The 16818-nt window shown below is 43.3% G+C and overlaps 1 protein-coding gene across 2 annotated transcripts; it reads right to left on the minus strand.

Moving 5' to 3' along the window:
* Positions 1 to 3892: 3892 nt before the first annotated feature.
* LOC110505513 (uncharacterized) lies at positions 3893 to 16809 on the minus strand. 2 transcript variants are annotated; one of them, XM_090220750.1, is made up of 2 exons: positions 16477 to 16809; positions 3893 to 8560 (listed from the first exon to the last, which is right to left on the minus strand). In XM_090220750.1, exon 2 carries the CDS (start codon positions 8312 to 8314, stop codon positions 6800 to 6802), a length of 1515 nt encoding a protein of 504 aa, XP_090076876.1. In that variant the 5' UTR covers positions 8315 to 8560; positions 16477 to 16809; the 3' UTR covers positions 3893 to 6799. The 2 variants fall into 2 exon arrangements, with proteins under 2 accessions (XP_090076876.1, XP_090076877.1); XM_090220751.1 differs by having other exon boundaries at positions 3893 to 8546; positions 16477 to 16800.
* Positions 16810 to 16818: the final 9 nt, after the last annotated feature.

The raw sequence follows: 16818 nt of genomic DNA on the forward strand, positions 1-16818 counted from the left end.
GGCAGCAATATCCTTGCCTGTGAAGCCCTTTTTGTGCAAAGCAATGATGACGGCACGTGTTTCCTTGCAGGTAACCATGGTTGACAGAGGAAGAACAATGATTCCAGGTATCACCCTCCTTTTGAAGCTTCCAGTCTGTTATTCAAACTCAATCAGCATGACATTGTGATCTCCAGCCTTGTCCTCGTCAACACTCACACCTGTGTTAACGAGAGAATCACTGACATGATGTCAGCTGGTCCTTTTGTGGCAGGGCTGAAATGCAGTGGAAATGTTTTGGGGGGATTCAGTTCATTTGCATGGCAAAGAGGGACTTTGCAATTAATTGCAATTAATCTGATCACTCTTCATAACATTCTGGAGTATATGCAAATTGCCATCATACAAACTGTGGAAGCAGACTTTGTGGAAATTAATATTTGTGTAATTCTCAAAACTTTTAGCCACGACTGTAGTGTCAGCGTTTGCTGCTGGCACGTCATCTCTAAGTTTGCTTATCTTGCAAATAAAAAAGTAATTAAAGTAGTTGGAAATATCAGTGGGCTTTGTGATGAATAAGCCATCTCGTTCAATGAATGGAGCCGAGTTTGCTTTTTTCCCCCAAAAATGTAATGTAAGGTGCCCCAAAGCTTTTTACTATCATTCTTTATATAACTGATCTTTAGTTTAGTCACACAATTTCTTAATTTGCCATCAGTTGGGAGGCAAGACCTATTTGCCATACCTTTTGCCTCATCCCTCTCAACCATACAATTTTTCAATTTCTCATCAATCCAAGGGGATTTAACAGTTTTTACAGTCATTTTCTTAATGGGTGTGTGCTTATTAGTAACTGGAAAAAGCTATTTCACAAATGTGTCAAGTGCAGCTTCTGGTTGCTCCTCATTACACACCACAGACCAGCAAATATGAATCACTAAAAAAACATATGAATCACTACAAAACGTCTTGTATGACCTCTTATACACTATATTAGGCCCAGCCTTTGGAACTGGTTTTTCCTGATATGGCTATTATACTGTGATCACTACATCCTATGGATTTGGATACTGCTTTAAAGCAAATTTCTGCAGCATTAGTAAAGATGTGATCAATACATATTGATGATTTCATTCCTGTGCTGTTTGTAACTACCCTGGTAGGTTGTGTATCAATGTGCGCTGGGAGTCAGGACGCAAGTTCAGGGAGTGAGTGTTTTAATAAAATAAACGTAACATAATACAAAACAAGAAACACTAACAGAACACAGCCATGAAACGGAAACAGAGACAATAACGCCTGGGGAAAGAACCAAAGGGAGTGACATATATAGGGAAGGTAATCAGAGAAGTGATGGAGTCCAGGTCAGGGAGAGATTTTTGGAGAAGTACAGATCAGGGTTGGTTTACCAAAAAATATCAGAAACATTGAACATCCCACAGAGCACCATTAAATCCATTATTAAAAAATGGAAAGAATATGGCACCACAACAAACCTGCCAAGAGAGGGCAGCCCACCAAAACTCGGACCAGGCAAGGAGGGCATTAATCAGAGAGGCAACGAAGAGACCAAAGATAACCCTGAAGGAGCTGCAAAGCTCCACAGCAGAGATTGGAGCTTCTGTCCATAGAACCACTTTAAGCTGTACACTCCACAGAGCTGGGCTTTAAGGAAGAGTGTCCAGAAAAAAGCTATTGCTTAAAGAAAAAAATAAGAAAACTAATTTGGTGTTCGCCAAAAGGCATGTGGGAGACTCCCCAAACATATGCAAGAAGGTACTCTGGTCAGATGAGACTAAAATTGAGCTTTTTGGCCATCAAGGAAAATGCTATGTCTGGTGCAAACCCAACACTTGTCATCACCCCGAGAACATCATACCCACAGTGAAGCATGGTGGTGACAGCATCATGTTGTGGGGATGTTTTTCATCGGCAGGGACTGGGAAACTGGTCAGAATGGAAGGAATGATGGATGGCACTAAATACGGGGAAATTCTTGAGGGAAACCTGCTTGAGGGAAACCTGGTTCACCTTCCAGCAGGACAATGACCCTAAGCATACTGCTAAAGCAACACTCGAGTGGTTTAAGGGGAAACATTTAAATGTTTTGGAATGGCCTGGTCAAAGCCCAGACCTCAATCCAATTGAGAATCTGTGGTATGACTTAAAGATTGCTGTACACCAGCAGAACCCATCCAACTTGACGGAGAAGTTTTGCCTTGAAGAATGGGCAAAAATCCCAGTGGCTAGATGTGCCAAGCTTATAGAGACATACCTCAAGAGATGTGTAGCTGTAATTTCTGCAAAAGGTGGCTCTACAAAGTATTGACTTTGGAGGGGTGAATAGATATGCACACTCAAGTTTTCATTTTTTTGGTCTTATTTAAAACTAAAGAAAATGTACGCCTACCACGCTGCACCTTGGTCTTCATTTAACGACGGACGTTACACAAACCCGCCCAAAACTCTATTTTAATTCCAGGTTGTAAGGCAATAAAAAAGGAAAAATGCAAAGGGGGGGGTGAATACTTTCGCAAGCCACTGTAGTCCTCTGCAAGCAAGCAAAGCTACATTGAAAGTCAGCGTGTACCACATTGTCCCGGAACAAAGTAAAGTAAACACCGCCCTTGCAGTGCTGGAAACTTTCAATAGTGGTCTCCATTTGAGACCCGCCGAACCAACTAGGAGGCTAGCTGGGCTTTCGTGTCTCTCCCCCTATGCGGAATCTAGTAGGATCCTGGGACAGCAATTTAGCCCAACAGAGCCACAGGTGGCAACTGCAGAGAAGTACCTGGGTGTATGAGATTTTACTGCAGAAGAGTTAATGGGGTGGTGGTTTACTGTAGGTGTAGGATTAGTTGGATTATAGTGGTGAATGCAAAAGGAAATAAGAGAAGTAACGTGTGTGGCGTACAGCAGATCAGCCACCAAGGGGAGACTCATCGAGGCCTGGTAACAGATGGAGTATACATCACGAGGCGATGGCTCCATCTGCTGGACGTGCCAGGTCTCGACGTCTCTCCAGTCAACTGGGGCTGATTGGGAGCTGGTGATGAATCAAGGGCGGATTTCTCACCAGCTGTGCAAGGCCCATAAAGCTGCCAGAAGGGCAGCACACAGGAGGAATGGGGGAAGAAAGGACTCCCATGGTATGGTTGACGGTTGCAGAGGTAAGAAGAGGGAGTTCAGTTTTGTGCCCGACAGGATACAGCCAGACCTGGAATACCAGAAGACGGAATCCCAGAGAGGGTCTCATTGGGGAGACCCATCATTTTCTTTTTGATCTATTATTTAAATAAACACCCTTGAAACTGAGCTAATCCTTCTTTGTCCGTGTCTGATATTGGTAAACGTCTTGACCAAACCCCCTGGTCTGCCAGAGGGTTGAATAATGAGAATAATGAGAAGTGGGCTTATTTTGTTAATTGTGTTTCTATGGAACAGAAGGAGCGACTCAAGAAGATGTCGGATTGGAATGTGTTGTGTGTGTGGATCTTCCAAACAGGGCGCCTATCATGGGTGTTATCTCTGGGGTGGTGCTAGAAGTAAATGAAAAGGATATACGTGAAGAATGGGATCAAATGGTTGGTGAACAACGACTGATCCGCATGCCAGATGGAGTGCGGAAGACCACTCCATCCATTCTATTGTTTTTTTGATGAAGAGTCTCTCCCTTCTTACGTGTATTTGGATTATATAAGATTCCCTGTGAGAGCCTTTGTGCCCAAACCCATGCAGTGTGATAAATGTAAATGATTTGATCATGTGTCAAGTGTATGTAGAAGGGAGGAGTATTATATGCCAGCTGAGCATAAATGCTGCAATTGTGTTGGTGAACATCCACCCAAATTTCTGAAGTGTCCTGCTAGGGTGTGTGGTGGATAATTGAATCAATTATAACGCATGCCAGAACTTGTGAAATCAATCAGGCTTTTAATACAAGAGTATTGCCAGCCAGGATGGTCCGCGGAGCACACACCGCTTCCCAGAGCCCTGGCCCTCATATTTATACACGTACAGCATATACGTCCATCCCATATGTAAATAGACATATTTCCCCTATCCATCTGCCACCATTATCTTTCAGTCCAGGCTTCCTGCTTGTTCACGCCCAATAACGCCCACATCTTCTTTTAATTAGATTATAATGGTGGCAGGATCCTTGCTTCGTCCTAAAAAAAATAGCATGCGTCTGGTTATTCTATAGGCCTGTTCTTTGGCCCTGCACTTAACTTATGGTTCTCATGTGTGTGTATTTTTGTCAGCCATCTATGTGTCCCCTTTCAGTGTATCCAATTCTCCCTAAATGCCTATGTGTTCTATTTACTCCCACAATAGGTCAATAGGCTATGTGTCTCCTCTTACTTAGTGTATCCAATTCTCCCTAAGTGCCTATGTGTTCTATTTATTCCCACAAATAGGTCAATAGGCTATGTGTCTCCTTTTGCTTTAGTGTATCCAATTCTCCCTACGTGCCCATGTGTTCTTTTTACTCCCACAAATCCCTCCTCTGGGGCTAATTAGCCCCACACAAAAAATAAAAATACAAGAAATCATTCAAACAACCTGGACCAAACATCTCCAAATCATGAAAATGAAACTGAGAGTAAAAGATCCAATAATAAACATTAACAAAAACCCAACTAGACCAAACATCTCTTATTTATGCAGAAGAGTAAAAGATCTAACTAGGTAAGAAATAATAAGAAAAAATACATGTAACATTATGGTGAAGCATGAGCATGTAGGTACATAGCCTTGCCTGAGGTTGTCTCAGTTATGTGTAAAAATACAAAAAATAAAACAATAAGACTAAACATAAGAAGAATATAAGAAGCCATAAAAATACTACTGGAATAGACAACAATAGTACTTGAATATAATAAAATAATACTTGAATATAAGAAAATAATAGGCCTACATGCAGTTCCAAAAGAAAAATGACACAACAACATTCTAACATTAAGTTTTCAATCATGATCCTCCCTCGCAGACACCTCTCTAACAATGTGTTATCAATGATACCAACCTTTGTTAGAAGATTAAGGACATGGTCCGTAGACACTTGTAACCGGATACCCTCTGTTACCTAACATGTTTTGAAATAACTTAATTGTAGAAGGCAAAACTAACTTGAATTAAAGGAAATCAGATATATTCATCGATATACCTATTTAAAAAAAAAAAAAAATCACAACCAAACAAACGAACATACACGGCCATAACTAAATAGGTATATGAAATCCTTACATAGGAGTACAATCCTCTTTGACATTTTGCACAAAACAGAGGATCTCCGTAATGATTATGACCCTCCTCATTATACTTAGTGCACCACTTACAATTATTGCCCAAATGACACGCTTCATGGACATGTACCAGTGGACATTCTTCTGACTCTGGGAATATAGCATAAACAGGTAGACCATCTTTTCGAAAACCATGGCAAGCATAACCACCTCCAGGGACTACTCCAAACAGACAGGTAGGATTACCAAAAGGGCAGTCAAGAGGCCCACCAGCTGCGTTACATGCTTGTCCATATCTATCTGTATAATGGCCTGGGCTTCCAGGTACAGGATCAACTACCACAGGAAGGTTAGCTCTACCTATCGACATCTGTTTAACCGTTGTTCGGATCACAAGTGATTTCACCAAAGGTAAAACACAACAAAATACGATACCTAGAGCCACTAATCCTCCGCCCAGCATAATGGCCATCCTAGCAAACATAGCTCCCCATTTACCCAATGCTAGATCCAGCCAGTCCCAAACATGGGAATCAAACCCAGCATTAGCCTTTACCTCTGTTCGTAACCCTTTAAGTCTAGTCATAGCAAGTGCAAAGGATCCGTTAGGCGCTGTGTTGTTAGGAATAAAGGTACAACAATCATCCCCAAACATAACACAGACTCCACCCTTCTCCGCCAAAAGCCAATTGAGAGCCTGTCTATTTTGCCAAGTCATTTTGCTGGTAGCCTGTACCTGTTCCCCCAACGCCGTTAGAGCTGAGTCAGTATAGTTAATGAATCTCTGCTGGTTATAGTAAATATAATTAATCCACTCTAAGTTCTTATTCGGTGTAACCCACAAAAATATCGATTCGAATCCAGATTTAACTTCATCTCTTGCCTTGAACTCCTGAGGTACTCCCCTAGGTTGTCCAATTGCATCAAGGTATACCTCAGGGTCCTTCTCATACGCCCTTTTAACTCTAGATTTAACATAGTCGTCATGAGGTGATTTAATAATGGTAACCTGTTGAATTGCTCTAACTAAAGCACAGAGACCAATCCATCCATCTGGCAGTACATTCATTAGTTTGTTTTTCCCACACATCCAGAAACTATCTGCAATACCTCTATCCTGATTCTTCAGCATAGTGAGGGACGGCGCAACCTGGGTTATTGTACCACACACTCCTTTTCTATTTACAATCAACCCTTTATCTGTGCTTCTACGAACCCCTGCCGTCTCTAGTATCCAAATAGTATCACATTCTACAGTGGTGTTTCCGACATTTATTCCTTCGGTGTTATAGCTGTAAAAACATTCATATTTTCCTTTAACCACAGTACTTATGTCTAAATTGAGTCCATTTAATTCAGTTTTAATGTCATACGCAGCACAGTCATTGTTTCCCAACCTAGTCTCGTTCAACATGATTCTGCCTCTAGTGCTCCCCTGAGCAATCCTACATTCTATGTCACACAAGGGAATAGAATACTTCGTCTTGGTACAATGATCATTCTTCCAATTTGCACAGTTTTTAAATGACGCTGGTTCAGGGACTATCATGAGATCCGACAAAGGTGATTTACTACACAAAATACAAATTGTCCATTCTGTGTTTGTTTGCCGTATACTTAGCCCATTTGTACCATTCGTTCTTCACTTCTTCCTCCTGCATAGTGTCCTTGAATGGTTCTGAGTCTGATATACCTATGTCCGTCATCTTTGCATTGTTCTTGTCTTGAGGTAAGTCATTAGAGTTTGTCAAAAAGTTCCAAATCTCATTAAAGAATCCTTTTGGTTCTGGTGTTACAGGTGTCTTTATGGTCACCGTGGTCTGCTTGGCAAGGGCAGTTGATGTCATCTTGGTGGTAGTTGCTGTGGTCGTCACAGCAGCCGCCACCGTGGTTGTTACAGCCGCTGCTATCGTTGTCGTCGTCGCTTTGGTTGTTACAAGCTGTTCTTGCTCAGGTGCTGGCGTGGGACCCAATTTGACATGTTTGTAACTGTTTCCTTCGGTCAGTCCTGTTCTTGCTATTTCAATTTCAAATTCTTCACCTTCTGCTGGTGTTATCTTGTTCATGATAAACTCCCAGCCTTCCTCATATTTGGTTAATATCAGGTCACAACCTTTAGGGTCCCATATAACTTCTCCCTTTATCATATGATGTGTCCATCCACAGAGTGGCTCCTCTGGTAGTGGTTTCTTCTTCCATACCGAAACTGTTCTCTGTTCCCCTGGTTCAGTTAGAAGTTGGGGCGGAACAGAAAATTTAAACCTGTCAAAACGTCCTGTTTTTTCTCCTTGTTCGACCGGTTCCTCTCTTCTCTTCCTGTTTTTATCATTCATCTTGGTCATGTGTGAGTGCATTGTCTTCATCTTGTCCTCGATTGCTCTTGCTCTGTCGTGGTCATTGTTCTGTTGTGCTCCTAATTTCAATTGTTCATTATGGAGACCAGGTAAGAGCTGAAAAGTCAATCGTGGGGAAATCCCCATTTCTTTCATCCTGCAGGACCGTTTTTCCTTGCAAGATCTCCCCTTCTGCTCTTGGTGAGGCTTCTCCTCCGCTTTCTTCACCTGTTGTTCCTGGTGAGGTTTCTCCTCCACTTTCTTCACCTGTTGTTCCTGGTGAGGTTTCTCCTCCACTTTCTTCACCTGTTGTTCCTGGTGAGGTTTCTCCTCCACTTTCTCCGCCCGTTGTTCCCTCCTCAGTCCGAGCTGGGCTTCCATCTGGGAAGGCGTCCATTTCAGGGAAGAGATGTTCCCATTCTTCAGGTGATACCTCGGGGTCCCACTGTAGAGGGCTCCCGTCAACAAGGTCTGCCCCAACAGGTATGTTATCAGGAGTAACAGGCATGTCACCCCCCCCCATTTCCGGGCTTTCAGGCCCTGCTGGAAGAGGCTTTGGTTGTTTGTCTCTTTTCTTTTCAGTCTCTTTTCCCCTGATACTTCTTCTGAGTGCGTTAGTTGGCGCACTTTTTGTATCTTGGCTTGTATCTGGTCTGCCCTTTTCTTGATTCCTCTCTGGTGCTTCGATCGTTTCCGCTGCTCCTGCTCCCTCCGGGCTCCTGCCTGGTGAATCAGCATCCTCTGCGTCCTCATCTCTGTAGGGTTGTATCCTTCTCTCCGTTGGGACTCGGGTGCAGTGGTTTAGATGGTACCACGTCTTGCTTCCTTTCACTTGGACGGCCGTGTTTGTGGCTGCTGCCACCTCGTACGGTCCTTCTCTCCTCGGCTGATCCCACTTCCTCCGGAACACTCGAACGTAGACCAGATCTCCTGGAACCACTGGGGGAGGTCCTTCCGGACCTGCCTCTGGCACCGTCTTTTTCTCCTGTAAGTATATGGCTTTGTGTATTTTGGTTAGATACATCACATACGATTTCAACTCACTCTGCAATATGTCTAAAGAGGGACCTTTGTATAGTCCTCCTAACATTGCTATTGGCATGGGTCGACCTGTAAGCATTTCATGCGGTGAGAGATGCGTGTTTGTTAGTGTTTGTTAATGACAACTCATTAGTGCAAGCGGCAACGCATCTACCCAATTGAGTCCTGTAGATCTACAGATCTTTGTTATCTTGTTTTTCAGGGTCCCATTAACCCTTTCCACCATCCCCTGCGATTGTGGATGATAGACACACCCCAATCTTTGTTTCATTCTTAGCTGCTGTATTATCGTTTTTACAACTTTTTGTATAAACGCTGATCCATTGTCTGAGCTAATTTCGGATGGAATCCCAAACCTGGGAATGACTTCTGTTGATAAGAATTTAACCACTGTTCCTGACCCCTGATCCGCCGACGGTATTGCTTCTACCCATCTACTGAACCTGTCTATGATGACTAACATGTACCTTTTACCCCGTACAGGTTTTATCATGTCTACATAGTCCATCACAATGTGTCTAAACGGACCTTCTGGAACCGGTATGTGACCTATCGGCGTAGTTATACCTTTACGTATGTTGTTTTTTGCACATATTTCACATTTTGACAAAATCTCATCTACTGTTGCCTGTAGATATGGCGACCAAAAACCTTGTTTTTTGATTTTTCTTATCACCTCCCCCCTTGCACAATGATCAACATCATGTGCATCATTGATAAGTAGCGTCAAGAGAGCGGTGGTGGCTAATATGGCACCATCATGTGTTCTCCATATCCCATGTCTGTCTACAGAAGCCCCCCTCTGTAACCAGGTGGTCTGTTCAGTGATTCCAGCCTGAGCCTGAATTTGAATTAGCTCAGCAGGAGATGTGATTGGTGCAATAGCAACCATGTCCATCAATGGTGCAATGAGAATAGGGACAACACACTTAGATGCTTTTTTGGCCGCTTCATCAGCTGCATTATTGCCCCTAATGACAAAATCATTACCTTTTTTATGCGCTTGACATTTGATTATTGCTAGTTTCCGAGGATACATTAATGCGGTCATTAACTTAACAATTTGTGCGTGATGTTGGATGGGAGTTCCATCACTCTTTTTAAACCCTCTCTGTTTCCATACTGCACCAAACAAATGGCATACACCGTGCGCGTATGCGGAATCAGTATAGATGTTAACTGTTTTACCCCTTCCTAGTACACATGCTGCTGTCAAAGCCTGTAATTCAGCTAACTGTGCTGAGCACGGTTGAGGACAATGTTCAAGTATTTCTTCAGTAAAGGTTTTCCCTTTGTGTTTGACAACCGCAAACCCTGCATGATTACCTGTATAATCCTTAAAACAAGAACCATCTACAAAGTAACTTTCCAGATTATCTCCCTCATGATCTATTAATGGAATAGATTCTAAGTCAGGGCGCAATTTGGTAAATGTTAGAGCCTTGGCTACACAATCGTGTGCTTCTCCTTCGAAATCGAACGGAACCCTTTCCGCTGGATTCACAGTGCTGCATCTTTTAATGAGAACATCTGGATACGTAAGTAAGCTCATATAGTCCATTGTCCTTGCATTTGTTAACACAAACTTTCCCTGCTCTATTAACTCCACAATTTTATGATGAGTGCTGATAACCACAGGGTACCCCATGGTTATCGTTGACGCTTTGTCATATGCGTAATGCAACGCTGCCAATCCTTGATAACACGGTGGGTATCCCTGGGCTACCGGATCTAGTTTAGAGCTATAATAGGCAATTGGTTGTTTCTTCCTACCACTACACGATTCTTGCATAAGAACGGCTGCTGCATAGTTGTCACACCTGTTTGCTACATATAACAAGAATGGTTTGGTGTAATCGGGAGTTGCTAAAGCTGGAGCTGTCTGCATCTCTTTCTTGAGTGTTTCAAAAGCAACTAACGCATCAGTATTCCAATCTAGTTTTGCTCTGAGGTTAAGCTGTCCCGCTTCTTTCATTATTTCTCTCAGAGGAGCTGTTTTGACTACATACTCCTCTATCCAATCTGAGCTGAACCCTGTCATTCCCAAAAAGGTCATCATTTGAGCTACCGTTTGTGGCAGGGGTGCTTTACTGATACCTTCTAACTGTCCTGGAGCTATGGCTTTAGTCCCATGAGCTATTGTTCTCCCTAAGTACTCAACTTGAGGTTGACAGTACTGTAGTTTTGTTCTAGAAACTTTGTGTCCCCCCTCAGCTAGTCGCTGTAGTACTTTAAGTGAGTCAGAATGACATTGTTCCAAAGTCGAGGCACAGATCAACAGGTCGTCCACATATTGAATCAATGTGCCATCTAACATTAATTCCTCCAAATCAGCCCTCAATATTTGATTGAACAAATGCGGACTGTGCTTAAAACCTTGTGGCGTCCTCGTGTAAGACAGAGTTTTACCCCCATATCTAAATGCAAACAGATGTCTGCACTCCTCCGCCAGGGGTATACTAAAAAACGCTCCACATAGGTCGATTACCGTGAAGTATTTGGCATCCGGGGGAACATTGGTCAGCAGTGTGTGTGGGTTTGGGACTTCAGCAGGGCAATCCTGAGCTATGTCATTTACTGCTCTCAAATCATGGACCAGTCTCCATCTTTTACCATCGGCTTTAAGGACAGGTAACAAAGGTGTATTGCAGCAGCTGGGCATCTCTATCAATACACCTGCCCTGATCAGTCCTTCTATTGTTGATCTTATTCCTTCTTCAGCCTCAGGCTTCATAGGATACTGGGCTTTCCATGGTAGTTTGGCGTCGGGTTTTATCTTTACACAGACGGGACTAGCAGATTTGACTAACCCGACATCTGTGTCGTGTTGCGACCATACCTTGGTTGGTATAATTTTCTCCATCTCTTCTCTAAGTTCACTGATTAACCCTAGCCCTTCACCTAGCACCACTTGCTGGCCTGCACTAACCTCTATCTCCCTTGGATCACCAATCAACATAGTAGTGGTAACTATTTTGATAAATGATTTATCCTTTGAATGAAAGATTAGTGGATTGTCTGTTTTGTCCCATTTCTTTTTCTTAACTTCCCTCATCATTGGTCCTAGATCTTTAGATGTGTAGCCCTGATTTACCAACAATGTAATGTGAGGGACGGAGTCTGAGACATTGAACCATTTCTGCACAAATTCAGACCCGTCTCCGTCCATCACATTCATTGCAGCTCCTTGTTTTCCAATGATAATATACTGTGACATTATGGGTGCTTTCTGTCCATGTGCCCCCATAACCCAGAGTTGTTCTAATAATGGGTCCTGGTGTGGGTCAAATTGCATCGTACAATGATATTCAGATTTAGCTCTAACTGCTTTAGGTATTTGGGCCTGAATGAATTTACCCCATTTCCTTATAGTTCTGTCTACGTCTGATTCAATGCCTCCTAGCCAATACACATTAGCCGTCCCTTCTGCACCTATCACTGGTAATTGTAATCCTGTTCTTTCAAGTATCACTCCATCCGGAGAACATTTGATTTGTAAACCCATTTTACATAGTGCATCTCTACCTAGTAAATTAATTGGTGTTTGATCCGACACTAAAATTGGAATTGTAGCAGATTTGCCGTCAGCTGTTAGACGAACTGGAGCGGTCATTGGAATTAACTGCGTATTTCCCGAGAATCCTATTGTTTTGGCATATTTGCCCGACATGGGGAGATGAGAGGCATAGTGTGGACTTACACATGTGTAAGTGGCTCCAGTATCTATCATCATGGGTGTGCCTCTGTTTTCTATCTGAACCTGCAGTATAGGTTCTTGGTCAGCTTTTGTTGTTAATATTGGAAACTGACCCTCCCCCCTAGGATTCTCTGGGCATCCCTAGTAGCGTTGATTGGGCCCTGACCATGAGTTTACAGGGCCTGAGGGTTGGTTAGGCCCCGACCATGAGTTCACAGGGCCTGAGGGCTGGTTAGGGTCGCCTCGCCAGTCATTGTTTGGATTCCACCCATTCGGATTTGGTTCGTGGGTCGGAGCACTACTCGCCGGTGGCGGTCTGCTATTTCTATTTCCCCCAGTCCGATCCTGCCACAGGTGTGTAGGGCATTCTCTCCTGTTGTGTCCCGTTTGCCTACAACCCCAACAGGTGCCAGGCGGCCCTCTAGAATCCACAGTTCCCTTGCTTTTATCAGATTGTACGTTTTTCTGATGTTTTTTCCCACCATTCCAATTCGGGGGCTGTGTATACACATTTACTACTGGCAGTGCAGTGGACACTTGGGCCCGCCCAGGGCCGAACAGCTGTGGCTCTCCTGGGGAGACAGCAGTCATTGTTCCCATCTCTGTCCCAGGGGTCGTGACAGCTGCTTGGACCTTCTTTTTCCCTCTGTTGGTTAGCTCATCCAACTGCAATTGGGTCAGCCTTCTCTGAATATCTTTTCCTTGTTCCATCTGTCTCTGTTCATCCTTCCTGTGTTTTTCCACCGCATGAACCACGTGGTCACAGAATTCCCTGTAGGGTTTTGATGTAAGTCCCACCACATCCTCCAGCCTGCTTTTTACCGGCTGGGGCATGGCTTCTATTATTGAATTTCGGAACATAGTTGTCATCAGTTCATTGCCCTCAGGGTCTTGTTCTGTTTCCATCCTCCACCTTTTCAACTGTCCATGTAGGTAGGTGGCTGGGTTTTCTGTGGCTCCAATGGCTTCGCCCCTCAGTGCTTTAGGATCCACTTTTGTGGGATATGCTTCCCTCAAGGCTCGCCAGATGGCTGGTCTGTATCTGTTGAACAGTAATCCATCATTCATCACTCCCCCATTTGCGCCATCGATGCCCCCGTCCTGCATGATCTCTCCCATAGTACGCATGCTCGTCACCCTGGCCAGTAGTGCCCTTATGTCGCCCACCGCCAGTAATTTCCCCACAGTATGTTCTTCAAAGGTTCTGATCCATTTACCCGCTCCTTCATTCAGATCTGGCAGACGGATAACCAACCCCTCCAGGTCCTGCGTAGCCCACGGCGTGTAGTGGCCCTGAGTGCCTTTTACTAGGATTGGAAGCCGGCCTTTATAGTAACCAGGTTCTTTTCCTAAGGCCTTCCTACGAGTTGCAGGCTCATTTCTCATGCTCTCATGTGAAGCCCAGTTTTGATCTCTCTCCTGTTGCTGTGCTCTTATTTTTTCTCTTATCTCCTCGCATTCTTCCAGTATCTTTGATTTTTGAATTTCATACTCTCTACAGTGTTGGTCACTCTCTTCTTCTTCCTCTCCCATACTGCAGAGACTCTGTCTTGCGTGGTAGTCTGCTAGTGCCTCCAAACCTTTCTTAAAGCATTCTACTTTTTTTCCATTTATTTTCCCCATTGTTAGCGGTCCTGTTTTTTCATTTTCTCCCATTTCCATTGCAGCCAGGGTTTCTCTCAAGCCTTCATAACAATTGAAGACTTCCTCTGAGCTTGGATTTTTCTCAGTCGTTCTCTTTCTTCTCTCCGTTGAGTGAGTGGGCGCCCCTGTTGATCCAGGTGAGACAGCCCCCTCTCTCCTTTCTGTTAGTTCTACCTCACCGCTTATGTCCACCCGTCCTGTTACCATTGGAAATTGCCCATTGGAATAAGGTGGAGGTTTAGTTACCCACTCTTTTCCTTCCGTTGCCTTGTCATCTCTCTTCAGCATTTCTCTTGCTGTTTTCATGCTTTTTAACAAACCAGTTCCTTCTTCTTTGAACATTTTTAGTATTTCATTCTCTCTTTCCCGTTTATCTCTTCTTTTTTGTTTCTTGTCCTTTGGTTTGTAGTTCTTTATCAGTGTCTCCATTTCCTCACACACAGAGACATCCAATGTTCCCTCCGCTGGCCATTTGGTGGTCAGTTTTCTTGTGCGTTTCTCCCATTTCATGGAAGTTCTCATTATTTCTTCTTTGCTCAGTGGATGCCTTGCCCCTAGGATCTCTACCGGTGTTTTATTCATTTTGTTCGTTTGGTTGTTCTGTTATTATGGCTCTTAATCAATTTCTAAGGATAATATACCTAATGTTTTATTTATATTATCTCCACCTTTTTATTTCTTTCTTAATCCTAGCCGTTTGATCCTATGGTCAACTTATTAGTGAGACCGACTTCTCTTCTTTCCTTTCCTTCTCACTATTTTCAGCACCCCCCCGCTACCCTTCAGGCTATTTTTAGACCCTAGCCTCTGTGTACACAGAGTGACTATTATCTGTTTTTCCTCCTTACTCTGTCTGCACAGTTCATGAGTTATACATGTGTCCTGGATTTTATTTAATCATTACTCCTTATCCTACTTGACTTGAACTTATTTCTAATGCCATAGTATAATTTCAGTTATTAGTGATTCTGCTTTCTTTTTTATATTACACACTATTCTATCCGTTTTATACTATTTGGGTTATGCTTCTTAAATTATTTTATTAATTTCTAGTTTCAACACCTATCTATTGTTTATCCTTACTTTTGTTTCCTATACCTAATAATAATACTCAGGTCATGATAAGAATCACTCTATGATTGTGTCTACTGTGATAGAGGAATACTTTTGCCGGTCAGAAACATTCAACCTTTCTAGTCTGTCACAAAAAGGCTGCGCACTCCCTCTTCTGGACGTTCTGTCTAAGTACACACAACCTGTTCTTATCTCTACAGTTCTATCTTCACACAAAATTACATCATATCACTCTTCACATTCATGCGTTTATTTCCATTCATTCATTCAACCTTTTATTCCTATCTGAAACCAACACAGTCTATTTCTAAACTCAATACACTTCCTCCACATGAGCCTAAATTATCCTGTAGGATTTCACACATACCCTTCGTTTTTACCTAAAAACGACCTACAATGTCTTTATTGACTTACTTCACTTCCTCAACATAAGTCTAGATTATAGGATTTCTACGATACGATACTACAACTGTCTAATCGGATCAGTTTGTTTTCATATCCCATTCATCCACCCCGTACTGATCTTTATCCAATAATTAGAACAATATCGCGGCGTGACCTACTGATTTATAAACCCCCGTTTAGCTAGACGGAGCGTTTTGTAATCGCAGGATTTCTTTTTGCAGTTGAACGTCGCACGATCAGGCCAACGTTTTTCCTGCGTTCTAAATACTCGTCCGTACAGACCTCTTCTATAGAGCGGTAGCCACGAATAGTTATTTCACTGCTTTTTATTTTACTTTCTAAATATTCGTCCGTTCAGACCTCTTTTATAGAGCGGTAGCCACGAATATTTATTTCACTGCTTTTTATATTCTGTTTTCTAAATATTCGTCCGTTCAGACCTCTTTTATAGAGCGGTAGCCACGAATATTTATTTACCTATTTTTTATATTCTAACCATATAAGCAGAAAGCTGTAGCCCTGCGCCCAGTCCCAGCCGTTCAGCCAGAGAGCACACGACAATCACACCAAACAAGCCGCCCGAAAGTCCCCTATATGAATGGCCCACCGAGGGAGCAGTCCGAATCACGCACCCGACACGGGTCGCTCGCCCAGGTTGAATGGGGTGTGTTTACGCACACTCCAAAACAGGTCCTGAAACGGTCGAGCCCGGCCAAACTGAATCAGACGGAACAACTCCCCCAACTAAACCAGACACACAGGTCCGCTCAAGCAGCCTGACCAGAGCAATCGCCTGCGCCCTCCGTCCAAACACCCAACACCAGCGAAGTTCACAGCCCCTGCCTATTTACTACCAGACATGCATGCACGTTTGTATTTGCTATACAATTCCCAAGTTTACACACAAATGCAATTTTATTGAATTTCAAAAGTTCTTTAATCTGTAGTTTTAGGAAATTTAAAAGAGAGACCTACTTGACACTCCCCCCGCTGATACAGGATCTCTGAAGCAATCTACCCAAACATTTCAACTATTCTGTAAGAACTTGCTTACCTTGTTATAGTTGGGCGGCCACCATTGTTTCGTCAGATTGCCCCAAAGAACCCGCAACCAGCCAAGAGCGTCCGGACCCCGTCTCTCCTGGCAAAGCTCGCCAAGTATGTGGTGGATAATTGAATCAATTATAACGCATGCCAGAACTTGTGAAATCAATCAGGCTTTTAATACAAGAGTATTGCCAGCCAGGATGGTCCGCGGAGCACACACCGCTTCCCAGAGCCCTGGCCCTCATATTTATACACGTACAGCATATACGTCCATCCCATATGTAAATAGACATATTTCCCCTATCCATCTGCCACCATTATCTTTCAGTCCAGGCTTCCTGCTTGTTCA

The sequence above is a fragment of the Oncorhynchus mykiss genome, chromosome 25 (assembly GCF_057628025.1).
Source record: "Oncorhynchus mykiss isolate SJ-2025 chromosome 25, ASM5762802v1, whole genome shotgun sequence".
NCBI classification, from domain to species: Eukaryota; Metazoa; Chordata; class Actinopteri; order Salmoniformes; family Salmonidae; genus Oncorhynchus; species Oncorhynchus mykiss.

Excerpts from the sequence above, each read along its gene's own strand:
- LOC110505513 (XM_090220750.1), bottom strand. The coding sequence starts at position 8,314 with ATGAGGACGCAGAGGATGCTGATTCACCAGGCAGGAGCCCGGAGGGAG.